Raw genomic sequence first — 27,088 nt, 5'->3', positions numbered from 1 at the left:
GAAAGCACCTCCTGCAAGTAGGGCGACATCATTGTCGACCACGTTGAAAACTGACTGAACCACCCTCAAAGCGAGCACCCGAGGCTCCCGAGACTTTTCTCCTCCCTCCTCACTGCCCAAGAAATCTTGCAACAATCGCCCTCGCCTTCTTTCTCGATCGCGCAATCGTTGTTGTCGACCTGCTCATTGCATGCTTTTGTCTTCACACCTTTTGATTTAAAAGGTGAGGTATTAAGTTATTCTTTGGTTGGCCACCCAAACTCCACAACCCTAATGTGCTTAGCTAAGGGCCCATTCACACCCCCCCCCCCCCCCCTTTAACCTTATTGCCAATTGCCGTGAACACGCGGAGTATTAAAAAAAGGTAGTCGCTCTATACCCACAGCCCTCGCAGGCCCTTTAAAAACTCCTTCGACTACCCACTCTTCAATTCCCCTTTGGCCACAATTACCATTTCAAAAGTCAATCGAAGATATATATATATATCCCCCTTCAACTGGAGTTCATTCAACCCCGCATTGCTCAAGCTCCCTCAAGTGACAACATTTTCCACCTCTGTGAGCCCTGTTACCCGATATTATTCCCTTGAAGACAATACCAGTTAACATTTGATTGACACAACGGAGGCTGACCCTACAAACCAAATTTTATGGTGAAGAGTACTATATTGTTAATTGTACTGCCTTTGTTGTGGGACATGAGAGACACTAGCAAAAGTTCAATTGCTTTGCAGACTTACCGCTCAATTGTTCATCATTTTCAACCGAACTTGGTACACCACATTTCCGGACTGACATCACCACCGACTGTCAAGCTAAGTACACATTTATTTTTTCTTATCCTTTTATTTTTATTTCTTAGAATTATCTTGCATATCATCATATATATATACACTCACAGCCCTTTATTAAAAAGTTATTAAAAGGAAAAAAAAAGAAACAAAAAGCACGCAATCATGGCACATCTTCCATAGTTGATGACAATTGCTAAAGCGGCTTGCTAATCTGCAACAATCTCTCACGTATGAATGCATGTGAAGGCAAGAGCTGGAAGATAAATTATTGCATTCTGCACGCATAAAATCTGCACCGGCACCCAAGCAAAACAAAAATAGCAGAAAAGCCTTCACTTTCAAGGATTTTGATGGCACTAAAGATGCTAGCACGGTTCTAGCATGGATTAGTCAATTAGATGACTATTTTCATGATGAAGACTTTCCCAAACGTGAAATGATAAGGTGTGCATCAAATCATCTCACCAGTAGCGTTGCATTGTGGTGGAACGCCGCCAAACAGCATGGTAAAAGACCACGTACTTGGCATGCATTCAAAAAGTTGTTTTTACCTACATAGTATAAAGCTAAAGCACGACGCCACCAATGGGATTTAATTCAATAGGGTCAAAATGAAGATGTACAGGGCTACACTAATCGTTTTTGGAGCTGTTTAATTTAATTGCAAGCTATTGAATATGTTAGTCATAGGAAATTGAAGCGTAAGTATATCTCTTGCTTAGCACTACAAATTAGTGTTGAGGTAGATATGTTTGAACCGGATTCACTGACGAAGGCTATTAATTTGGCCCTTAATGCGGAGAAGAAGAAAGGTGGACAACCCTCTCTCATTGAACAAACTGCTAACACTAACCGTAACAAGGAGCTTCTTTCTCTCCTAACTTTGACAGGAACAAGCGTAAAAGCCGTACCTTTTTCAAGAGATGTAGATTTGACAATTCTACCACAACTTCTCAACCTTATGGCAACAACAACAACAACAACACATAGCAACGAGGTAACCAAAATTCTTCCAACCAACGTCCTGCTCAAAACTTTAATGGTAACAAAAAGGTGAAGTGCTTTAAGTGTTTTCAGTATGGTCACTATGCAGATAAGTGCCCAAAAGGTCCCGCGAAGAGCAATGGCCAATACAATGGAGTCACCCAAAATCCAAACAAAAATCCGTCAACAACAACCACCCCAATGGTGCTACTGTTAACCTCATCGAAGATGCTAATCCCAACGCAATGAAGTAGAAGCCAATTACTGTGAGGAATATGATCCTGAGTATGATCACAATGACAACCCATCTTCAGGTACTCCTATATCTCCTCACATTTTGTTTAAAGTGCAAGGCGTAGTCAAGGGTGAAAGTGTCACCATTCTTTTAGATGGTGGCAGTAGCCATGACTTTATTTCTGCACGGTTGGCACAAAAACTCTCTCTCTCTCTGAATTTTCCTCACCTCACAAAGTCAAAACTGTTTTTAATAATCAACATTTTAATTGCAAAACCCAAGTCACTGTTAAAGTTTGCATTGGTGAATTTACACAAGCACGTACATTTTTGGTAGCACCATTGCATGGTCTTGATATGATTTTAGGAATGCCATTCCATCATGAATATGATCCGTTGATTAATTATAAAACACGTAATATGTCTCTCACTCATAATGATTAAAATTTCTCCATCCAAGCAACATTAGCACGTCAAAAATTTCCACTTCTCTCTCACACTCAATCTAAAAGAGCAATTCAAAAACAAGGGAAAACATATCTGGTGCTGGTAAATCAAGCCTCCACTGAAACTAAAGCCTCACATAACTCCTCACATGATGATTTTTTTCTCACGATTTAAGAATTGTTTCATGCATGATCTGCCACCAAGAATTCCACCTTTACACCCAGAAGACCACAAAATAGATATTATACCGGGTAGTGAACCTTCTTACCGTGTAAATCCAATTGCATATATGGAGATACAAACTCAAATCATTGACTTGCTTACTCATAAGACCTAGTAGTTCACCATACGGAGCTCCAATACTTCTTGTTAAGAAGAAAAATGAAACTTTTCGTATGTGTATTGACTGACTACAGGGCTTTAAACAAGATCACCATCAAGAATACGTTCCCTATTCCTAGAGTGGATGATATGTTAGAAAAACTAAAAGGGGCAAACATATTTAGCAAAATTGACCTCAAATCAGGGTATCACCAAGTCAAAATGTTTGACCAAGATGTCTACAAACTGCTTTCAGAGCACAAACGGGACATTATAAATTTCTTCTCATGCCATTTGGTCTAGCAAATGCACCAGCCACTTTCACATGCATGATGAACAGAATTTTCATTGATCATCAAGATTTTGTGATTGTATCTTTGATGAAATTCTTGTATTCAGTAAATCAGAACAAGAACATAAAGGACACTTAACGCGTGTATTTGAACTGCTTGCACACAACCACTTGTATCTGAATCTCAAAAAGAGTTCATTCTTCCAATCTGAAACGAAATATTTGGGACACATTATATCGGGCAAGGGAATACATATAGACCCTAAGAAAATTGAAGCTATTCAATCATGGACGATCATGGCCGAGACCCAAAAATTTACATGGACTTCGTTCTTTTATTGGTGCATGCAGTTATTACAGAAAGTTTGTACATAACTTTGCTTACAAATCTCATTACCTCACTCTCATGTTAAAGAAACATTCTCCTTGTATATGGTCTGATTTGCAAGAAAGTTCCTTTAATACACTCAAGAATACTTTGATAAATGCACCAGTACTGCAATTGCCTGATTTTGATACACCATTCTTTGTTGTAGTCACTGATGCTAGTGAAAAAGGTATCAGTGCAGTTCTCATGCAAGATAACCATCCACTTGCATTTCAAAGTCACAAGTTTAAACCGTCTAAAGAAAAATTTAGTACATATGACAAAGAGTCGACTGCTGTTGTACACGCCTTGAAAATTTGGAAACACTATTAATGGGTGCTGATTTAATCATCAAAATTGATCAATAAAGTATCAAGTATTTACTATCTCAACCCGTAATAGATGATATACATAGCCTTCATTCAAAATTTTCAACCCAACATTCAATACCAACCTGATAAGGAGAATGTTGTAGCTCATGCTTTGAGTCAAAGATCCTCTCTTAATAATTTATCAACCATTACGGGTACTTCATTTGATTCATTGCCTGACACTTATGCCTAAGATGATGATTTTAAAACCACATGGTTGCATATGATTGAGAATTTTGTGCACACATTTTTGGAATATACTATTCAAGAAAACTTTATTTATTTCAAACAGAAATTGTGTGTAACTAAACCTTTTCGTACATTAATCATTGAAAAGTTGCACAAACCACCCTATACTGGACATAGAGGATTTGCTACTACTTTTCAAAACTTATGTCGTGATTTCTATTGGCCTACTATGAAAACTGATGTTAAATAGTATGTTTCAACTTGTTTGATTTGTCAAAAGATAAGAGCATCAACATGTAAGAAATTGGGACTTTTACACCCTCTCCCTATTCCTAAAAAACCTTGGGAACATATTTCAATGGATTTTGTTACTTGATTTCCACTCACTGTTCACTAAGCATGCTAACAAGCACCACAAGGCACACCATTTTAAGGAAGGTGATTACGTTATGCTTTGCATTGAAAAATGAAGGATCAAAATTGTTGATACTAATGTTTTTTTAAAACTTTTTCCTTGTTTTTACGACCCATTCAAAATTTTTAATGTGATCAATGATGTTTCATTGTGTTTAGACTTACCGTCACATTGGCACATTCACAATGCATTCCGCATTAGTCTTTTAAGACCTTTCAGAGGACCTCTAGCTACGAATCACATTTATGAGGATCCACCTTCACTTGTGGACCAAGAAGAACAACTCATCCCATTCAAATAGTTGACCACGAGACCACCACCACACACACTGGAATGATTTATAAACGCTATCTTTTGACCTTCAAAGGCCACCCTAGAGAGGATGTCAAACGGATGTTTGAAAAGTTTTTCCACAACTTCCTAGACCTTCTCCACACTTTCCATCATTCACGGTCCAGTTGATTCTCTACTGAGCAACTGAGGACAATTGATATCCCTGGTGGGAGGGATGTTATGAGACTGGGCACCCTCCTATTGCATGTGGTTAACTGTAATTGGGATAGCTGGCTTAATGGTTAATTAGGTGTTGTCTATTTGATTTTTACCAACAGTGAGTGCATGATGATTTGTAGATTGGAATTCTAGGAGTTCAAAAGGAGGCGCCGATAAATAATAAACCTCTCAGTCATTTTATTCTTGCACAATATTTTAGATCTTTTATTAATAAGCCACTATGGCTGCTTTGTAAATAGGACAGTGAGAACTCAGCCTAAGAGGGTCATGTAGTAAGTAATGTGTTCCACTCATAACTAAAGTGGAACTAAAGCATAAAAGAGGGGCCTTTAATTTTTGACACCAACAAATAATATCAAATATCATATACCAAACTCCACAATGTGGAGTTTGGGCTGCAATCTTTAGGCCTTTCTTGTGTAGATGCCCTAATTTTTCCCTTCCCTCTCTCATATACTATGCTGTGTTACTTTGTGTACTCCATGATTATGTCTTACAATCCCTCTTACACTCTCTTACACTCTTTCCTTGTCAATCTATTCTTGTGTGTGTTTGTGTGTTGTCATAGTCTAGGTGTGTGTGTACTTGAATTTGGAAGAGAAGGTGACATGTTGAAGGTGAAATCTATTTGGAATTGTTGATTTGTTTAAGCAACCGGTCTCCCCAACTCCCCACACTCATACTGGAAGAGCCCTCTCTAAGCATGTGGCTAGTGTTTTGTGTCTATTGCTTATCCTCTGGAGGGCCCTACGTGAGGTTTTTTTTTTAGTTGTATATTCTTGAATGTTGAAATATCTTTAGTGATATACGTTGTTGGAGCTCCCCATTATGGTATCCTCACCATATGTTACACATCTTATGGGATATTTTGCTTGGCACCATATATGGTAGTCGTTTGTTAGAGACAATTGACGGTTAATACTCAGTTCTACTCTATTGAGTTGATTTTGTGGTTTTTATACGTGATTTGGGTTGAATTTTTGCTCCACATACAAAGGAGACTCTTTCGAATTTTTCCCACAAGTCTACCTATGCGTTTTTATGATAACTTAAGCACCGTTTTTTGCTTGATATTTTTCTCATGTTACAGAGAAGGTTTTGTCAAAATTTCTCCAAGTTTCTTGCCATAGTTTTTGACAATCTTGCCATAGTATTCAGGACTCATAGATATGACATCCTCTTCTGAGAAGGACGTTTACAACATTGAAAATTTCAATGGCTCAAATTTCTCTATGTGAGAAGAGAAAATCTAGGATGTGTTACTCCAAAAGGACGAGTGGAAGATGCTTGATGCCAAAGCTAGGTCCATTGTACACCGACACCTCACATAGTCTATGTATTTCACCATAGTTGGTGAAGCAAAAAGCCTTATGGGGAAAGCTATGCAATACATATGAGAACAAAAATGCAGTAACAAGGTGTACTTGATGAAGAAGCTTTTTGAGCTTCGTATGAAAGAAGGTAACACAATTTTTGAGCATTTGAATGCGTTCAATGTACTTTTTTTTAAATTAATGTCACAAGGATACTATTTTGACAATGAAGTACAATCCATCTTCTTATTGTGATCTTTACCCTATTCATGGGACGTACTTTGGACACTGATTAACAACTTTGCACTTAAGGGCAAGTTGGCCTATGATGTTGTAATTTCCAATCTACTTAGTGAAGAGATACATAGTAAGTTCATGAAGCCTACAAACCAAGGTGATGCACATATTGGCCAATGGAAAAGGTTAGCGAGGTCACACTCATAACCGTGCCAAAAGTAAGGATTGCAAGAATTCTCATAGCAAATCTAGAGGTTCTTTGCGCAATGTCAAGAGCTACTATTGTCATAAGAAAGAAAATTTAAAGAAAGATTGTTGTCCATGGCAAAGAGACAAGAAAAAGTCTCAAAACAACAAGAAGTCTGAAAATGATGGCAAGGGAAAAGCTAAGATTGAGGAGCTCAATGTGCTAAAGCCTCCTAAGATTGCAGATGTGCCTGAGGTCTAAAATTCGTCAGTTGTTCTAGTCTTTACAGCATATCTTAGTCCATATAGTCTTAAATTATACAAGGTTCTAGCTTTTATCATAATTGGGCCATAGATTATAGAGTGAGTTTCCATGTAACAGCTCATAGAGAATGGTTCTATGCGTATGTACATACTTGTGGTAAAGTGAAGCTTGGTGATACCTATGAGCTTGAGATACATAGTGTCGGAGACATCAATCTAGTTATGCATAACGGTACAGGATTCATAGTAAAAAACGTTAGACATGTTCCCAAGTTAGCGCAGAGTTTGATATCTACTGGTCAGCTTGACGACTTGGGATACACGGCCACCTTTTCAAATGGCTCATCGTTAATCAGGAAGGGAAATCTTGTGATTCTCAGAGGTAAAAAGCATGGAACGCTTTACTCTATGTTTGTTTTGTGTGTAAAAGAGGATTATATATCCATAGCCAAGTTACTATCTATTGAGTTGTGGCGGCTATGCCATATGAGCCAAAAAACATTGAAAACATTAGCTTTCTTTGATTACTTACCCATGTTAATTTATTCACATTTTCATATTTGGGAGCATTGTATCTATGGCAAACAAACTAAGAGCACATCATCACCATTGAATAGAAAGCGCTTGCAAACACTAAAACTTGTTCATAGCGACGTTTTTTGTCCTATGCTAATCAAGTCTCTACGGAGAGCTAGCTACTTTGTGACTTTCATACATGATTCTACTAGGAAGGTGTGGGTTTATTCTTTGCATCATAAAGATTAAGTCTTCTCTACTTTAAAAACAAAAAAAGCAGTGGTAGAGAATCAGTCTGGCAAGAAATTCAAAAGCTTGAGGACAAATAATTGTGGAAAATACATCTCCAAAGAGTTTGAAAAGTTTCTATAGTAAGAGAGGTATTAAGAGACAACTTACTACACCTTACACACCCAATTAGAATGGAGTTACAAAATCGAACGATTCATGAGAAAGTCATAGCCATGCTTTCTATGAAAAATTTGACTCAAGGTTTTTGGACGGAGGCAACACTAATAGGGAAACATATCATTAAGCAGCCATCTAGCATGCCGTTGAATTGCCACATTCCAAAGTAGCCACATTATGATCATTTGTGCTCTTTGGATGCGAGGCATGCGCACATGTGCCCAAAGAGCTTCAAAAAATCCAGAACCAAAGTCACACACATGCATTTTCCTCGGTTTGTGTAGACGGAGAGAGGAATATCGTCTTTGGCACCCAAACTATTATAAAGTTATTCTCAAGACAGACATTATCTTCATTGAGTTGAACATGCATAAAAAGGCCTATCAAAGAGGTTGAGTATACAAAAATCAAATTTGAAGACATTACCTTAAATTTTATGAAATTCAAAAGACTAGTGATGTGCTTCCGCTAGCAATGCTCCAATTAGGACAGAGAGTAGCAATCAGCTTTGAGACAATCTAGTAAAACATGCATAAAAAGGCCTATCAAAGAGGTTGAGTATACAAAAATCAAATTTGAAGACATTACCTCAAAATGTATGAAATTCAAAAGACTAGCGATGTACTTCCGCTAGCAATGCTCCAATCTATGTACTTCCGCTAGCAATGCTCCAATTAGGACAGAGAGTAGCAATCAGCTTTGAGACAATCTAGTAGATCCTCACATCCATCTGACCGATTTCAGCCAAGGTTGGACTATGTCATGTTGATAGACTACGGTGAGCCATCTTATTACAAAGAAGCCATGCAAATGTATGACAAGGTCAAGTGGGATCAGACCATGCAATTAGAGTATAACTTGATTGTCAATGAGACATGGGACTTGGTTGAATTGCCAAAAGACAAGTAAGTCTTACCTTACAAATGGTTTTACAAGAAGAAGTATACATCTAATGATTAAAAGCTTAAGTATAAGGCTAGATTGATAGCTAAAGGATTCAAGCAGCAAAAGGGAGTTAATTTTGACAAAATCTTCTTGTCCATGGTCAAGATGACTACATTGCGTACAATGCTTGGACTAGTAGCCATTGAGGACGTGGAGCTTGTCCAAATGGATATAAAGACTACCTTTCTTAACGGGGATATTGAAGAGGATGTTCACATGTAGAAACCTGAAGGTTTTGAAAATCCTAGCTTGTATGCAAACTCAAGAAAGTGCTTTATGGTTTAAAGCAAGGTTCAAGGAAGTGGTATCAAAAGTTTGATTCCTTTATGCAATCCCAGAGATCTAGAAGGAATCAAGAGGATCATTGCTTGTATATAAAGAAACTTAGTGATGGTTCTTCGGTCATTCTCATCTTATATGTCAATGATATGCTCATTGCAGGAAACTCCACTGAGGAGATTACCAAATGAAAGCAAATGTTGGCAAAAGCTTTGTTATGAACGATTGGGACGAAGCAAATTATTTTCTTTGTATGCGTATTAGGAGAGACACAAAAAAGGGAATTCTTGAGTTGTCTTAGGAATCTTTTATCCACAAGGTCTTGCAACGTTTTAATATGTAGGGGAGAAGGTAGTGAGTACCCCACTCCCGTCATATTTAAAACTAAGTAAGAAATTAAGTAAGAAAGATTCTCCCAAGTCAGATACTAAGAGAGCAGAAATGGAAAGTGTGCCATACTCTTTAGTTGTAGGCAATCTTATATATGCTAAGGTAGCTATGAGGCCAAAAATTGCATTTACAGTGGAAACGGTTAGTTGGTATATGGCTAAGTTTGGCAAGCAAACACATCCCCAGATACTTGAAGGATACATCGAGCAAGTGTTTGAGCTTTGTTAATAGGGATGCATCTATTGTTGGTTGGATGGATGTGGATTATGAGGGTTATAAAGATAGTAGGAGATCTACATCTGGCTACATTTTTATTCTTGCAAGAGGAGGCATTTCTTGGAGATCATGTCTCCAAGATTTTACGCCTTCTTCCACTATAGAGATTGAGTACATTGCAGCGTCAAATGCCAACAAGAAAGGTATATGGTTGGAACGTTTAGTGGGATATTTAGACATTTAGTAGGTTCCAATTTTGCATTGTGATAGTCAAAGTGTAATTGCTTTGGCAAGAAATTTTGTGTTTCACTCCAAGTCAAAACACATTGAGGTGAGGTGTTATGTCATTTGGGATGCATTCACAGATACTCAATTGGAGCTTGTCAAGGTCCACACTAATGAAAACCTAGCAGATGTTCTTACAAAGAGCTTGGTTACAAAGCAGTTTGCACATTGCATCGAGTTAATGGGTGTAGGGTGAACATAGTTGTGCAAGGGTGAAGCTGATGCGCTTCACGAATTTTCATACTAGATTTGATCATATAGCCACTTACAGACACATTGGCTTTTAAGTGGGAGATTGTCGGGTGGCCACCCACCCATGATTAACATCCTCTACACACTATCTCACTAACTTGATTTACTCATTAATACCCTCTACACACTAGCACCATGATTAACACCCTCTACACACTAACTCATTAACTTGATTTATTCTTCACACGCTATTCTCTTGGTGCATTGTTTCTCCCAATTGCTTTTCCTCTCCTTCTTGCCCTTCCCACACACATGCACGTGCACACACCGCGCCCCTCAAGAAACCCCATAAAATCACCTTGCTAGGTGTCCTCATGGTCACATGTACAACATGTCAAATATGTTCACACATATAAATTGGTACCACATAGGCTTCACTTCATTTTTCAAGGGTGTAAAGACCACCCTTCAAATATTGAATGCCATATATTGAAGTAGCTCAACACCTCCTCTTTCATGTTGCCTTTAGGTTTGTCGGTATGTGCTCGAACATTTTGATCTCATTTTTAAAACCGTATTGAATTGGAAAAGGGTCCCTTTTATTGGAGAAAAATTCACAAGTAAGGGGTTTTAGAAATAGTCAACACACACGATATATAGGTTTTATATATAGTGACCCCCCGCCTCTCAAGAGTATATAATGAAAGGGAAATTATATTCTAAGCAAAGGAAAAAAATTATTGACCATATTAGTTGTGTTCACGCATATCACTACCATGATATGGTTAGGAGTTGCCCCTAGGAATGATACATAGCTAAGAAAAGTATTCGATCCTACAAAAACTAAAGCTTTTAAAAAAGCTTCAAGCTTCTCTTAGGAAAACCCTTTGGAAAAAGATCAACAAGGTTGCCCTCCCTCCCCCCCCCCCCCCCCCCCCCCCCCCCCCCCCCCTCTCCTCGAGTATATAATGAAAGGGAAATAATATTCTAGGCGAAGGAAAAAAATTATTAGTTGTGTGCACGCATATCACTACCATGATATGGTTAGGAGTTGCCCCTAGGAATGATACATAGCTAAAAAAAGTATTTGATCCTACAAAAACTAAAGCTTTTAAAAAAACTTCAAGCTTCTCTGAGGAAAACCCTTTGGGAAAAGATGAACAAGGTTGGGAAATATGCCAAAGTTGGTACACTAGGTTTCTTCCAATTGCTTGTGCACATATTTAGATCAAATGTATGTATATCTCAATAGCCTTACACAAACAAGAGTGCTGAAAAAAGGGTCCATTATTGTGGATGAAAAAGCCCTTGGAGGATCAAGGGAAATTCCCACAAATCTATATACATCCACTATTAATATAGATGCTCTTGTTTAAAAACAAGTCAAAGAAGCTCCTCAGTCATTACCCAAATGATCACCATGTTAAATTCTAGAGTATGCATCTTAACATTTCTCTACTTACTTTCATTAGTGCAAGGATCATCACCGTAGGGATCAATAATAAAAGTATATAAAATTATTCTTTCATGATGAAATTGTTGGGGTAAGCTCAACTTGTGACCTGCAAGGGGTGCTTAACTATGAGGCTTGCATAAATTTCCTAGATCAGAGGTCCCTAACACCTTAAGGTTTTGGGCTCTAGATGATTGGACCAATTTGTGGAACTTCATAGTTAAGTGTGCATTTACAGCAACGGTACTATTGGGATGGGTGACCTCCGGGGAAGGTTGCCCCCCGTGGGACCATCAACTAGTATCAGAGCCATGGTGTGATTGTGGATGTCCTACCCATGAAGATAGCATGAAAAATGCTACAAAAAAGGATCTACTTGTGAGCGTGCAAGATATATCCTTGTGAGCCGTGGTGATGAATCCAAATTGGGAACCCCATGATGTATCATGTGAACTTGCAGATGTATTATAGATCCCAAGTAACACCACAACAAAAAAGGGAGACGAAATTATAAATAAGATAAGAATGATCTCCCAAGTTTGGTTGAAGGATTGTTGCATGACTAAAAATTGACAAAAACTGATAACACATGTCTCTCACCCATGCAAAAGAGAATCCAATCCTCAATTTACTTTTCTTAATTAAGGTATATTTTAGCTAATCTTTACTAAACTTTGATTGTCAATATTTTTCCTAATTATAAGTATGTATAATACTTAATTAATAAATTAACGATGATTTACCCTTAACGAGAGCATACTAGAATGAGATATATTGAACAAGGGAGACTTGTCCTACTATTCTTGGAAGGGCTTTTAAACCAAAAACTTCATGCAAGTCTTTATAGCATATGCCATGCCACTTTAGGGGCCTACATACTTGTTAAAGAATAAAAAACAAGGACAATTGTTTCAATACCAACAAAAGTGGGTCCAATGGTAACACCTCCTCTAGTGCGTATGAATATTTTCTACAAAAAATGAATCAAATGATATCGAGTATTTGGAGACAAATGTCACTATGAGTGGTTGAACAAGGACCTCCTTACAAGAAACCAATGGTTTAGCATAAAAAGCCTACGTAATATGTCATAAAAGGCAGATGGACCAACCACAAAACACAAGAGTCTTACTATATGCCTAAGTTTGATGGGAATGTGCAATACATACCTTTGTGGACACAAGGGTAACCATCCTATAGGTATCCACCTAATGTTGCTCATATAATGAAACCTTTGCTCAAAAGATCAAACAAGAGATAAAAAATATGAAAGAGGTTGAATTTATTTATGAGATTGAACATACAGATTGGGTGTCTCCTATTGTGGATGTGCCCAAAGGGAATGGTAAATTACGAGTGTGCATCAATCTCAAGAAAGTAAATGCAACACCTATATCAGATAGCTATCCATTTCACATCACTGAACATGTCTTGGAAAGCTAGCAAGAAAGGAGGTTTATAGCTTCTTGGATGGATTTTTTTGGATACAACTAGCTAGCGATTCATCCTAAAGATAAAAAAAAGACTCCTTTTGATATGAAGTGGGGCATATTTTTCCATTTTCTCATGCCATTTGTATTGACCAATGCTCCAAGTACCTTCCAAAGTCCTAAAGTCTCATGAGTCATGTATTTGAAGAGTATCTATGGTCATTCTTAGAGGAATACATGAATGACTTATATGTTCACTCTTCATTGCAAGGGGATCATTTTAATAATTTACAAAGGTTTTTGTTTAATATTTCCTTTAAATTATAGAAGTGTATTTTCATGGTTTAACAAGGCAAAATTGTGGGGCATAGTGTCCAAAAACGAGATTTTCATAGATCGAGAAAAGAGAAAGCTAATTAGTAAATTAACCAAACTAACAATTGTTCATAAATTATTTGAGACGTTGTAGCTATTATCAACGCTTTATCTACAAGTATGTTATAGGAGCTAAACCTTTGTAAGGTTAATTACTAGTTTTGCACAAACAAAGGACTGTGAACGATGATTTCAAAAGCTAAATCATGCCATTACTTTGGCTTCTATTGTCCAAGCTCTAGATTGAAGTTAGATTTTTCATGTACCTAAGTATGCATCAAATTTTTCCATAAGTGTGTATTGACACAACATGTTGAAGACACTAAGGATTGCCCAATTGATTATGTGAGTAGATGGCTATCTGAAATAACAAAAAATTATATCATGACTGAGAGAGAAGGCTTTGAAATGATATATGTTTGTACCATGACTGAGTGAGAAGGCTTGGAATGATATATGCTATAAAGAAACTTTAGCATTATCTCCTAGCTAATAAGTTCACTTTCTTTGTGGATCATCAAGCCTTTCTCTATTTAGTGAAAAAACCATATTATAATGGTCATATTATTAGATGGTTTATTATCATGCTGGAACTCAACTTTATCATTGTAGCAAAGAAGGATTGTGATCATCTATCCAGGGTTAGATCTAGTGGAGCACCAAAAGGAGTAAATGATGCTCTCCTTGATCTTTATCTCCTTTCGGTTCAAATGATACCAAGGTGATATGAAGACATTGTGACCCTTATGAAAATTGCCCAATTTATAAGAGATTCATTTTCCTTTGATCCATGATGATGGAGTAAAATTCTATGTAGAACTATTAGTAGGATGATTGCATAGGACTCCTAAAGGAACCCTATTTTTTGTGTATAGAATCACAAGAGCAAGATCTATTTATGAAACAAGCTCATAAAGCCCATTATAAGTTTGCAATTTGCAAAATATCAAGTTGTAAAATGATTAAAAACAGCTTGGAGTTTATTGGCCAACTATGAAAGACAATGTGAATGCTTGTGTAGAGAAATGCAACCATTGTAACTGAGCCACTCCAATACCATATGACAAACTATTTCAACTTATGTGGTCCCAAAATGGGAAAAATATTTGGTAGAGTATTTAACTAACCATAAATTTTTGCAAACAGTGGATAAATGTAGGAGAGCCATTGAGACCGAATCCTTAAACTATGCTTTCATGCGACATTGTAGATATTACCAACACCATCTACAAGTATGCTATATTATGGATTAATTACCATGTTCACATGGAAAAGTGACTATGAAGAACACTTTCAAAGCTGAAGGATGCCATTGAGTTGATTCCTATTCTCCAAGCTCTATACTAGAAAGAGATTTTTCATGTGTCTATAAATGCAACAAAATTTTCCATCATGTGTATTGGCATAGCCAGGTAAGAATTTCCCAAATAGCTATGTGATTATATAGCTAAATGCAACAAAGAAAAATCATACCACAACTAAGAGAGAGAAGGCTCCCAAATGATACATGCTATAAAGAAACTTTCGCATTGTCCTAGCTAATAAGTTCACTTTCTTTGTGGATCATCAAGCTTTACTCTATTTAGTGAAAAAACCATGTAATAGTGGTCTTATTATCATATTGGAATTCAACTTTACCGTTGTAGTAAAGGATTGATCAACTATCTAGGATCATAATTGGTGAAGCACCAAAAGGGGTAGACGATGATCTCCTTGATGTTTATCTCTTGTTCAAATGATACCAAGGCAGTATGAAGACATTGTGAATCTTATGACAATTTCCCAATTTGAAATGGAGATTCATTTGCCTTGATTGATGGAGTAAAGTGCTATGTATAGTTGTTAGGAATCAACTAGTAGTGTGAAGATCAACAATCTTGCTTGTGTGCTAAAGAGAATGTATACATGCACGCCATAAAGAAAAGATAACGTGCAATGATGGGTATACAAGCCATTGCCAAAAGAGGCATCCACTTTGTGGGACCTGTATAACCATCGACATATAAAACTCAAATTCAATGCATCATAGTTGTAATAGTCATAGTCAAATAGTCATAATAGACTATTTGACTGAATTTGTTGTGGCAAAAGAAACATGTAAAATTGATGCAAGGAATACGGGTCATTTTTTGTTTGAACATGTGTTCATTGAATATGGCCTACTAATTAAGATATTAAATGACAGGGGCACTCACTTCTTGAACGAAGCAAGTGACTACCTACTAAGTGAATTCATGATAATTCATAACAAGGCCGCACTCTATTACCCCCAAGCCAATGGATAAGCACAAAACACAAACAAGATAGTAAAATCTAACCTTACTAAGATTGTTAGCCTGCAAAGGATTGGCTAGCAGATACAGTTGCATACAACTTTAGTAGCCTATATAGGTTACCAATCAAGAAGCAATTTTAAGTGTGTTTATGGACTTCAGTATGTAACTCATCTTCCTTGAGTTCTAGGATACCTAATACCCCAGATAGAAAACAATAGAAAGGGAGAACCGATATTCCCATTTACAAGAATCATACTATGTTCTCAAATTGACAAATTTCACTCAACAAACATGATAAATTTTACACTTCAATTCAAATATATCTACCTTCTCCTACTTGACCCAATGAAAAGGTTTTAGCCTCCATGGACATAGATTTTCAGAAAATCTATGCATGTCTCATAGATTGCATCCTCTCCTACGAGTAAGAGAACTTAGAGACGTGCCCAGATGAGGCTCAAACTAGTAGTAAGGACACACAAGGACGAGTTCCTACAAAGACGCCAAAACACATCCCTATCATTCCATGAGTAAAGAGCATAATCAAGACTGCATAGTCAGCTTAATGAGATGGCATCTAACAACTAGATTCAAAGATGAGATAATAAGATATAGGTGCATTGATTTGCATGGAAACAAATAGAAGACAAATGATCGATATTCAAAGCAAAGCCTCATTGCCTCCATCTTGGCTAAGCAATGAATGAAGTAAACCCCTAACCACAAAGCCCTTTATGGAGTCCACCGCTTATCTATTTCATGAACTACAATCTTTTACCATGGCTATGCACAATAACGCACTCTTTGCTATTGTCATTGATTGTGCCAACAAAATATAGCACAAAGAAATGAGCACCAGTTATAGAGGAGTTTCAAATTTTATGGGCAGGGATTGATGTGATCTACATGTCACGACCAATGGGACAAAGACATGCGAGATATTCTTATGTGGACAATGCACAATTGGCCATGTTTTTGTAAATGATTAGGTAAGTTTATAGTGTTTTGATTTGCCATTTTCAATGTATTGTCATCTTTATTGATCGAAATTTCCACATTTTTTAATCTTATGCAGGATTGGTTGTATCAAGCAACAATGCAATATGGCCTCAACTTGGGAGCCATCGCGCTCGGTTCCTAAGCAAGACAATCTGCAAAGAGCGTGACAATTTCTTTCTAGGAGGGCATAAGCTCCATGGAGCCAATATCTCCAAGCCTGATATATGTCCACTAAAGCCAAGTGACTGGAAGGCCAAATGGGAGATGTGCAGCACAATCACTCCGCATGAAGCAACCGTCGGACTTCCACAAGCTCCCATATTAGATAAGTTTGAAAGAGGCTATACAAGATGTATGGTATGCAACAGATTAGGTTGTTTTAGTGCTACAGAGTACAATGTGTGTGTGTGTGTGTGTGTGTGTGTGAGAGAGAGAGAGAGAGAGAGAGAGAGAGAGAGAGAGAGAGAGAGGGGGGGGGGGTTCATGTCACGAGTCACAATATTCATTGTACATCAAAACAGGTTTGTTTTCAGCTGTTACAGGACATTCACAGTGCTCAAATTAAGAAAGAACTTAAATGGAAAAATAAGGGCTTTTGACGGTCTCTGATTATGCCAAATAGCCAATAAACTTGAAATGTTGAAAGAATACAGCCAGAATCACATTAATCATCTCAAAAAATCCTGTTGAGACATATCTGAAAAGCAGAGGTGCTCGAAGAAGGCTTGTACATAGCTCCTGCTGCTTGTATGTGCGTGAACGAGCTCTGAAAAATGTGCGGAATTATCCTTGCTCTTTTGGAGGCACACTGTAGCTACCACAAAGGCAATGGAAAAAGGCATTAAGGTCTCACATAGAGCACCTCCGTTTCTCAGAGCTGTTTTTCACATGGAAAGAAACTTCTTCTATTTATCTGCCTGTCTCAATTCTCATTTCTTGGTATCTGTATCTAGATGGATTCACAAAAGTCCTAATATACTTAAAACACAAGTACAAGTTACACACTCGTGCTAGCCATCCACAAGCATAATCATTCATAATATTAACAATATACTACGCCATCATCCCCCTCCCCCCCCCCCAAAAAGAAAAAAAACCCCACCCCACCCCATCCTTGCGGCATCTCATCCTACTCCAAATTTCATTAGCTTTTTGGGGAGGAGTCACAGTAGACTGGGTATAACCTTCTATGCTATGTCCTGGTCTCCAAGACTAACTAAGGCAACTTAAGCAGAGCAACCATGCTATGGTAATAGGACAGAACAAACGAGAGCCCTATTCAGAATATGAATTCATTACCCCCTCCCTAACAAGCCACCGATACAATCTAAATACTTCCAAGTCCCAAGATGTCTCACCACAATCTTGTGAATCGATGTATTTGCTGCGTACAATGGAAGGCACTACACAATGTTCAAAGCAATATGAGTTAGTACAGGAATTGAAGGTCATGCAACAAGCTATTATGAAAGGAAAAAGGACTACCTTTGCCAATAACAGAGGAGCCCGCACTCTTGAAACTCTGCTTGCTTGATGACTGTAGGTTGGAGCGAACAGGCCTGAGCTTAGTGTGGGAGCTCGAGGACAACAAACTGCTTTACATAAACTCCTGATTGATGTTTCAAGTGGCCTTGCCATCTTGGTGAAAGTCATATCCTCAGCAGTGTAAGTTAGAATTTTTAGCGTCTCACAGCCAACCACATTAGATGTGCCTTCCATATTTGTTGTGGACCTACACTCTACCAACAAAGGAAAATCTCTCTCTCTCTCTCTCTCTCTCTCTCTCTCTCTCTCTCTCTCTCTGTGCATGTGCAATAAAATTGGGGCTTTTACCCTTTGCATTGCATAAAATTGACAATAGGTCCATGTACAAAAAATTTGGGAAAAATCCTGAAAGAAATACAATGAGACCAAGATGGAAAATCCCAGAACAAACCATAGGACTAGGGATAAAGATGCTCTAATCAGGTGGTAAGTGTAGCTATCTGGATTCTGATAAAGTCTCCAGAGATCTGCCCAAAAAGCTCTCCACCTCAGAAAACCACGAAGTCCAGTGCTGTGTATCTGTCTGATATAAAGCATCAGGCTGTAAAAACTCTTGTAGCAGCTCACAAAAGCCAAGGGACTGTGAAACCCCTGGGCCGTGCCTCCAAAGTCATCCGCATCCACTCTGACATTTCCCAATGATGCACTCCAAAAAAGGATGCTGATCTATAGCACAACCATACTGTAAGTGGGGCAGGAGGGACCCACTCATCGTCCATCACAAAAGCTGCAAAATGTTGGTGTGCCGGAAGGTGGTTGGCTGACGAGCCTGCACAAACCTCATCATCAGGACGTCAATACACAATCCCATCGATGCTCGCCCTTCATGTGCGCAATCAGGCAGTCGCTGAGTGATGTTCATTGATACCAGCTGTTGCACACCAAACGTGCACATGTGCGCACTACATCTAACCAAACCAACTTCCCAGGCCTCACTTAACTGACTCTCAAACAAATTTACAAACTGTATGATATCCGTATAGTAGTTGGCCTCAACCATTGTCTACTCTTGTATGGTATCATAGACAGCCTCCCTTGTCTAAAAGGAGCCCTCATGTAAAACCTACACTATGCATCTGATCACTTATGCCGTGCTTGAGACTTCTCCAAAGCCTACCTGACCTTGGCAAAAGCAATGTCCAGATCCTGTGTATACTAATCCGCTTCAAAAATCTTATACTTCTTTCTCAGGATCGGTGGAACCTTTCTGACACCCTCCCCCATCTCAAATGGTGCCTTCCTTGTAGACGTACGAATTGTGTTGTTGTTAGCAAACTCCACCATAGGCAGAAACTTTTCCCACTGAGTGTTCTGATCAGAGATATATGACTTCAACGAGTCTAAAACCACGAAATTGGCTTTCTCCGATTGCCCATCTGTCTGGGGATGAAACGACGACGAGAATTTAAGTTGTGCCTGTATTCTCCCATATTGCTCTCCAAAACAAACTTGTAAATCAGAAATCTCTATCTAACACGATAGATTCAGGCATACCATGTAAATCGGAAATCTCTATCTGACACGATAGATTCAGGCATACCATGTAATCTGAAAATCTTTGAGACAAACAGCTTGGCCCAATGATCGGCTTTCACTATCTTCTTTACCTGCCGTATTGATTCACCTTCTCTCTCTTCAAGTCTTGCACAGTTGTTTGTAGTTCTCTCACGTGTGTTGTCTTCGGCTTGGAATGCCCAAGTCTATTTACAATCATCATGTTGTACATTGCGGGAGCATTTGTGAGACCAAAAGGCATCACCAAGTACTCATACAATCCAAAGGACATTGTCAAAGGCTTGGGCACCCCAAGTCGGGCATCGGGCACGACACACGAGAGAATCAATTAAAATACTTCACAACTTTAAAGTTTAAGTCGACACGGCCCGGTGTAGTTCTGTGCCCAGAGGTATTGGCCCCAAAACCTGACGCCCCTTTCTGTATTTCTTTATTATATTAATGCTTGAGCAAAGTACAACACCCGAGGGGTCCTCTCCTCTCAAACTCTGCGTCCAGATGCCCTAAAGAGTGAGGCCCCTTGGGCTTATTTATTCTTACAAGGGATGCCCCAAAAGCTTTTTGAACTCAAAAGCAAGAAGTCTAAAAAGCAATTGGTTCCCAAAAAGCTGCCAAAAGCCATCAACGCAATTTGCGGAAATCTGTACAAGTTGCCACGTCAACACCAGTCAGCACAAATCACATAAGTCCGTACACTGCCATGTCAATATGCCATACTGTCTGTTCGTACTTTCTGCCACGTCAGCATGTCGTACTGTCCTGCCACGTCATTTGCTCTCTGTGTCTGGGCAGTACTGCCACGTCATTATTTTGTGACATACCCCCTCTTAATTTATGTTTTGTAGAATCCTACGAAAAATAGTAAATTAATTTTAAGTATTAAGTGCACGCTTCTGTTTATGTGACAGTAAAAGCTTGTAACAGTGGAATCAAAGCTCAAAAAGATTCTGCTTCTACGAAGGATCCGATCCCTTGTGTAGCACACATAGGTTCTCGAGGAGAATCTGACAGCGCGGTCAAGATTTTGTCTCTCACTCCCACCCTTAGTCCATCGCGCATCGGGTGCACTCCCGTCTTCATTGCTCTTGTCTTAAGGGGCATAAGCCATAGAGCACCCGGAAGCACACATGAGTTCTCGCTGAGAATCTGAGAGAGATAACAACTCTCAGCCGGGAGGCGAAGAAAAATTGAAACCCGGCGTGGGAACTTAAGAAAAGAATGAAGGATTGGGCAAATTTTCAACGGAAAAGTTTGACAGAGCGGAGTACAAACGTCAACTGTAGGTTGTCACGTGTATGAAAAGATTAATGAAGTACTCCCACAGCCTGGAATATGTGAAGTACTCCCAGAACCTGAAATATGTGAAGTATTTGAAGACTTACCCGATGGATGAGATTCATGCGAGATGGCGAGAGGTGATTAATTCTCCTATCAGGTCGGGAAGAAACCTGAAAGGACAGACGAGTGCAAAAAAGCGGAAACTGTACTTGCAGAAAGAGCTCGACAAAGCTCTTGACAAGAAGATGAACTAGATAATGAAAGGCTTGAAGCACTCTCGGAGGATGGATTTCCCTGGTTATTTGGGCGGAAGTCGACTTTCAAGGTGGCATGCAGATCCAAAAAGCGTGCTCGTTTCAAGGATGACCAGAATTTTCATCTTCAGAGAGTTTCGACAGCTCGTCGTCCTCTAGTTCCAGAGAGCATGAGAAAAGGCGGAAGAAGCGAAGAAAAAGCAAGGAAAGTATATTTTTGAAAAAAGTCTAGAAGGCATGGGAGGCCACCTAGCAGTTCAGAGCAAGAAAGCTTGTCCTCTTCTGATAGTGAACAAACGAGCAAGAAGACCAAGGAGTTCAAGGAAGGGGGTCATGCCATCAGGTTTGAGACGTACCAGGACACCCATCGTCGCCTTCTCGGGAGGTTGGTTCACGGAACACTCCAAGGTGCGAAGGGCGGACATCTTACTTGAAAGCAACTGTTGTTACCAAGAGAAGCACGACGTGGGTAAAATTCAAGAAAATTTTCACGTCAACTTGAATATCAAACGAATGTCATCACGGCTTGGCATCATTTGAGAATGACTAAGAAAGATACATTGGATGATTACTGCCAGAGGTTTTGGGCTACTTCTTTGCCAGTGTGTTCGTTTCGGAAGATTACTTTGAGGGACTAGATTGAGCGGTTTTGCTTTGGTTTGCCAAAAGAGATTCGAGAGTATTGTTTGGAATAAAAGTCCCGCCCAGGTGCCGCTAGGATTGCCTCTGCCGGTGGCCCCATCCTATTGGGCGTAATCTCGAGCCGAGCCGCCAATTCAAGTAAAAGGAAGTTGACCTTGGCTCCTCCATCAAAGAAGATAAGGACTTCTTGATCTTTGACTTTGCCCCATGCTTGGCCAAGTTCCGTACTTTCATCCATCTGGCTTGGGTCGGTTCCCATGCAATCCGGTACTTGTCCTGCTTTCATCTTGCCTTTTCTGCCACATTCTTCCGCTGCTCTAGAACTCTCTGGCCTATCTTTAGTCTGTCCTCATTGTGCCTTTTTCGGGCACTTTGCGGAAATGTGCCCTTGTTCCCCGCAACAAAAACACTTCCCCTCTTTGAGATAGTAGGCTCTCTCTTCCGCAGTCTATCGGGGTCGTGCATCTTTCTTTTTATGGGAATTCTTCTTTTTTTTTTATTATCGTTGGTCGAGGTTTGTCTGGTCTTCTGAGTCAAAACTTCATCAGTGGGGTAGGTCAAATCCCGCGAATGTATCGAGAATCCCCGTTTAGCATGTCCCATTAGTTGTTGTATAGACTTAGACTTTTGTTCAAGGTAGTAATCTCGAATCTCGGTAGGGAGTCCGTAGCAAAACAACTCAATCCATTCTTTAAAAGTGACCTTAAACGAAGAGGTCAGTAGAAAAGAATCCAAAAACCTCTCGCAATATGCGTCCAAAGTGTCACCCTTGGTCATTTGAAGATGGTTCCAAGCGGTTCTCACATCTCGTTCGTACTCCTAAGAAGAATAAAGAGCCGTTTGAACTTTGACCACTTGGCCGAGGCTTCTTTCCTTAGAAGAAGAGTGGACCACCATGTTAGAGAATTTCCCTTTAAAAACGATGCTGCCCTCCTGATCTTGGAGTGCTCTAAGTAATGCCCTCCGGAGAATGCTATATCAAACTACTCAATGAAAGCAAAAGCCCTCGGAGCATCTCAGAATCCAGAAAAAGATTCAAATTTCACTGACTGTCCACCCTCTTTAAATTCCTTTGTCTTCTCGTTCTTTTATTCAAGGAAATCATACTGGTTGGCTTGGTAAAAGTGTTTCTTCTTTGCATAAAACATGTGATCGTCGATGTCCGAATTGTCAGACGATGACTCCTTCGTAGAACTATCAAAAACTGGTCGAAATCTGATCTTCTTTGCCTTTTTCTTGTTCTTTCCAAAGCTTTGTTTCTTGCTTATCTTCTTGCCCTTTCTGTCCTCCTGGCTTGAGTCGGAAGAGGAAGAGCTAGAAGAACTGTCGGAAGAAGAGGAAGAAGAACTGGGTAGTCCTTCAAAACGCACATGCTTCTTTTGTTTTCGTGCAGATGCAAAAGAAGATTGACGGCCCAAGTAACCGGGGTAGTCAGTCCCCTTCTCGCGCTTCTTCAATCGCTTTTTCGATGGCTTCTTCTTGTTCAGAAGCTGATTGATTTGAGTCTCGACCACATCATGGAGTTCTTCTTCAGTGAACATCCTCAGAGTGGGAGGTTTCTTGTTTGCTGGTTTGATTGGTGGCTTGATGGATTTCTAGCACTGGGTATGCATTTTAGCCATCGACAACTGGGTCAGAAATTTTGCATACTGGGGCTCCTTGGCAAACTGAAGCATCTGCTTTGTGCACTCGTCAACCTACTATCGACGTTGCATCTCCATGAGTTCATACTGTGTGGGCCGGGGTGGCACATACTCATTCTCTTCTGAGTCGCTTGAATTTTCCGTATTGTCTCCTCCCGCCTCAACGGTGTCAGAAGGGGTCGACTAATTCTTTTTGAAATCCATGGGTGTTGCAAGAAGAAGGATCGAATTTCTCCGTAGCAAAGAAATGGTCGTGCTCTGATACCACTGTAACAAACTTGGACACCCCAAGTCTAGATTCTGTTGCGACACAAAAGTGATTCACTTAAAATACTTCACAATTGCTGTGTCGACACGGACCAGCATAGTCACGTGCCAAGAGAGATTGGCCCCAAAGACTAGCGCCCCTTTCGGTATTTCTTTTTATATTAATCTTTGAGCAGAGTACAACACCCGCGGGTGCTCGCTCTCAGACTCAGCGTCCAGATGCTCTGAGAAGTGAGACCCTCGGGACTTATTTATTGATACAAGGGATGCTAAAAGCAGAGCCCCAAAAGCAGTAAACTCAAAAGCAACTTAATCCAAAAGCACTTGGCCAAAATCTGCAAGCAAAAAGCAATCAGCGCAACTAGCGGATTTCTGTACAGCTCTGTTAGCGCAAAAAGCGGCGTCCGTACAGTCAACCACGTCAGCGCGTTTTGTGGTGTCCGTATAATCAACCACATCAACTGTCAGCCCGTTTTGCTACTCCGTACGGCTTGCCTGCCACATCAACATTCGCCTTTCTGCCACGTCATTAGCCTGCCAGGCGTGCCACGTCATCACTTTGTGACAAGGTTACTGAGAGCAACGCTTTACTGAGAGTAACTCGCCTAGCAGACCCTCTGAGAAGCAATCGGCATGAGTGTGGAGAAAATCTTGGCGTTCTTTATCAAGTTCAGACATATTTGTCCTATTCCCATCATTCATCTCTCTTAAAAAGATCGAGTAAACAAACAGACTGGGTTTCATTAATTTTGAAATGGCCGAAGTCGATACAATAGGGACAAACTCGCCCTTAAGTTTTACATCGAGTACAATGGTTCTGTCCTTCTCTGTGGTCAAAGTCGCTTTCCTCGCTTGATAGTCGACCACGGTGTTGTTCTTGTGGTACCAGGGAATCCCCAAGAGAACATCACAACCTTCCAAAGGCATTATGTAGAAGTCCTCATGCCCCAAATACCCCTGACAATGCAACCGAAGTTTGCCAATGATAGGTGTAATGGCTACGTCCCTGCCGGGTGCCGCTAGAACTGCCTCTGCTAGTGGTCCCATTCGATCAGGTGTGATCTCGAGCCGCGCCGCCAATTCAAGTGAAATGAAGTTGGCCTTGGCTCCTCCATCAAAGAAGATCAGGGCTTCTTGGTCTTTCACTTTGCCCCAAGCTCGGCAAAGTTTTGTACTCTTGTCCATCGTGCTGGGTTCAATACCCACGCAATCTAGAACCACTCCTGTTTTCATCTTGCCTTTTCTTCCACCTTCCTCAGCTGCTCTCGAACTCTCAGGCCTTTCATCGTCCTTGTCGTTCTGATCTTTTGGTGCCTTTTTAGGGCACTTCGCGGAGATATGCCCAGTTTCCCCGCATCCAAAGCACTTTCCCTCCATGATGTAGAGAGCTCTCTCTCGAGGAGTGAGTTTGGATCGTGCATCCATTTCTTTCTTTTTTGGGTTGCTCTTCCTCTTTCTACTTTCGTTGTTCGAAGTCTGTTCAGTCCTTTGCGTCATGATTTCATATGTGTGGTAGGTCAAACTTCCTGAGTGAATGGAAAATCCCCGTTTCGCATGACTCATCAGTTCCTGAATGAAAGCTGACTTTCGTTCTAAGCAGTGATCTTGGATCTCTGTAGGAAGACCCAAGGTAAACCGCTCAATCTGTTCTCTGAACGAGATCTTCTTAAATAAAGAGGCGGGTAGAAAAGAGCTCCAAAATATCTCGCAATAAGCGTCCACTGTATCCTTCTTGGTCATCCGAAGATGGTTCCAAGTAGTTTGTATGTCGCGTTCATACTCTTGAGTTAGCCAAGAAGAAATAAAAAGCCTTTTGAATTTCAGCCATTTAACTGGCGCTGTCTTGTTAAATAGAGGCGTGGACCACGAAGTTTGAGCATTTCCCTTAAAGTAAGAGGCAGCCCTCCGAATCTTGGAGTACTCTGAGTAACACCCTCTTGAGAAAGCTATGTCAAACTGCTGTATAAAAGAAAAAGCTTTCGAAGAATCTCTATAACCACAAAATGTGTCAAATTTAATTGATTGTCCACCTTCCTTAAACTCTCGGACTTCCTTGCTTTTATCTTCCAGAAAGTCATACTGGTTGGCTTTATAAAAATTCTTCTTCTTTCCGTAAAAGCTGCTGTCATCAGAGTCCGAACTGTCAGAAGACGAGTCCTCTGTAGAATTGTCGACCACGGGGTGAGATTTAGACTTCTTTGCCTTTTTCTTGTCCTTTCCGAAGCTTTGCTTTTTGCTTCGCTTTTTGCCTTTTCTGTCTTCTTCGCTATTGCTTCCTTGTCGATTCAAATGTCGACTGATGACCCAAATAACCCAGGAAGTCAGTTCCTTTCTTCTGCTTTTTGTTGTGCTTTTCTGCTTTGTTTTGCGCGTCAAAAAGCTAAGCAATTCGTGCATCAACCACCTCTTCTAATTCTTGCTCTGTGTACATCCTTGGAGTAGGAGGTTTCTTTGGTGCTGGTTTGAGGGGTGGTTTTATGGTCTGCCGCCACTGTGCATGCACCTCGTCGAAGGATGTCTGGCTCATAAATTTTACAAATTTTGGATCCTTCGCAAAATTTAGCATCATCTTTGTTGCATCGCCGATCAATCGTCGACGCTCCATCTCTTCGAGCTCCGCCTGAGTAGGCCTAGGCGGGCCGTACTCCTCGCGTGGATCTTTGTTGTGATCTCTTCCCGCATCTCTGGATGCAGAGGAAGTCGACTGATCTTTGTCTGAAGCAATAAGTGCCACGTGATTGGATTTCCCGGTAGGAGAGAAATCGGCCGCACTCTGATACCAGTGTAACAGACTTGGACACTCCAAGTTGAGATTCTACCACGATACCACAATAATATACTTCAAAACAATTCACAGTTCCCAATTGATTCGACACTGGCCTGGCGGAGTTCCGTGCCTAGAGATATTGGCCCCAAAGACTAGCGCCCCTTTCGGTATTTCTTTTTGTGTTAATCTGTTGCAAAAGTACAAGTGAGTTGGAGGCTCTCACTCTCACACTCTGCGTCCAAATGCTTTGAGAAGTGGGAGGCCTGCCCACTTATTTAAAGGGTTTACAAGCAGAGCCCCAAAAGCTGGTAAATCAAAAGCCTCTCTCTCTCTCTCTCTCTCTCTCTCTCTCTCTCTCTCTCTCTCTCTCTCTCTCTCTCTCTCTCTCTCTCTCTCTCTCTCGCAATCTCTCTCTTGAGAGAGATTGTCACAAAGTGATGACGCGGCTACGGACAGCAGAAACCCTATTGTCTGCCAGAAACCCTAA

General features: G+C 40.0%; 1 protein-coding gene across 7 annotated transcripts in view; it reads right to left on the bottom strand.

Moving 5' to 3' along the window:
• Window positions 1-17,176: 17,176 nt before the first annotated feature.
• Window positions 17,177-27,088, bottom strand: part of LOC147421532 (uncharacterized) — a 144,810-nt gene continuing 134,898 nt past the window's right edge. For 2 of the 7 annotated variants that reach the window (XM_086502737.1, XM_086502741.1), the window contains 3 exons: window positions 18,176-18,422; window positions 18,049-18,093; window positions 17,177-17,504 (listed from right to left, as the gene is read on the bottom strand). In XM_086502737.1, coding sequence (XP_086358863.1) covers window positions 17,364-17,504; window positions 18,049-18,093; window positions 18,176-18,422 — 433 coding nt within the window. In that variant the 3' untranslated portion in view covers window positions 17,177-17,363. Of the gene's footprint in view, window positions 17,505-18,048; window positions 18,094-18,175; window positions 18,430-18,547; window positions 19,005-27,088 lie in introns of those variants that run through there. The other 5 variants (XM_086502739.1, XM_086502740.1, XM_086502744.1 and 2 more) reach the window with 5 other exon arrangements.

This window comes from Adiantum capillus-veneris, chromosome 27, assembly GCF_014529385.1.
Source record: "Adiantum capillus-veneris isolate H3 chromosome 27, ASM1452938v2, whole genome shotgun sequence".
Lineage (NCBI taxonomy): Eukaryota > Viridiplantae > Streptophyta > Polypodiopsida > Polypodiales > Pteridaceae > Adiantum > Adiantum capillus-veneris.
The sequence above is the reverse complement of the archived record's forward strand: the minus strand, read 5'-3'. Positions and strand labels throughout refer to the sequence as shown.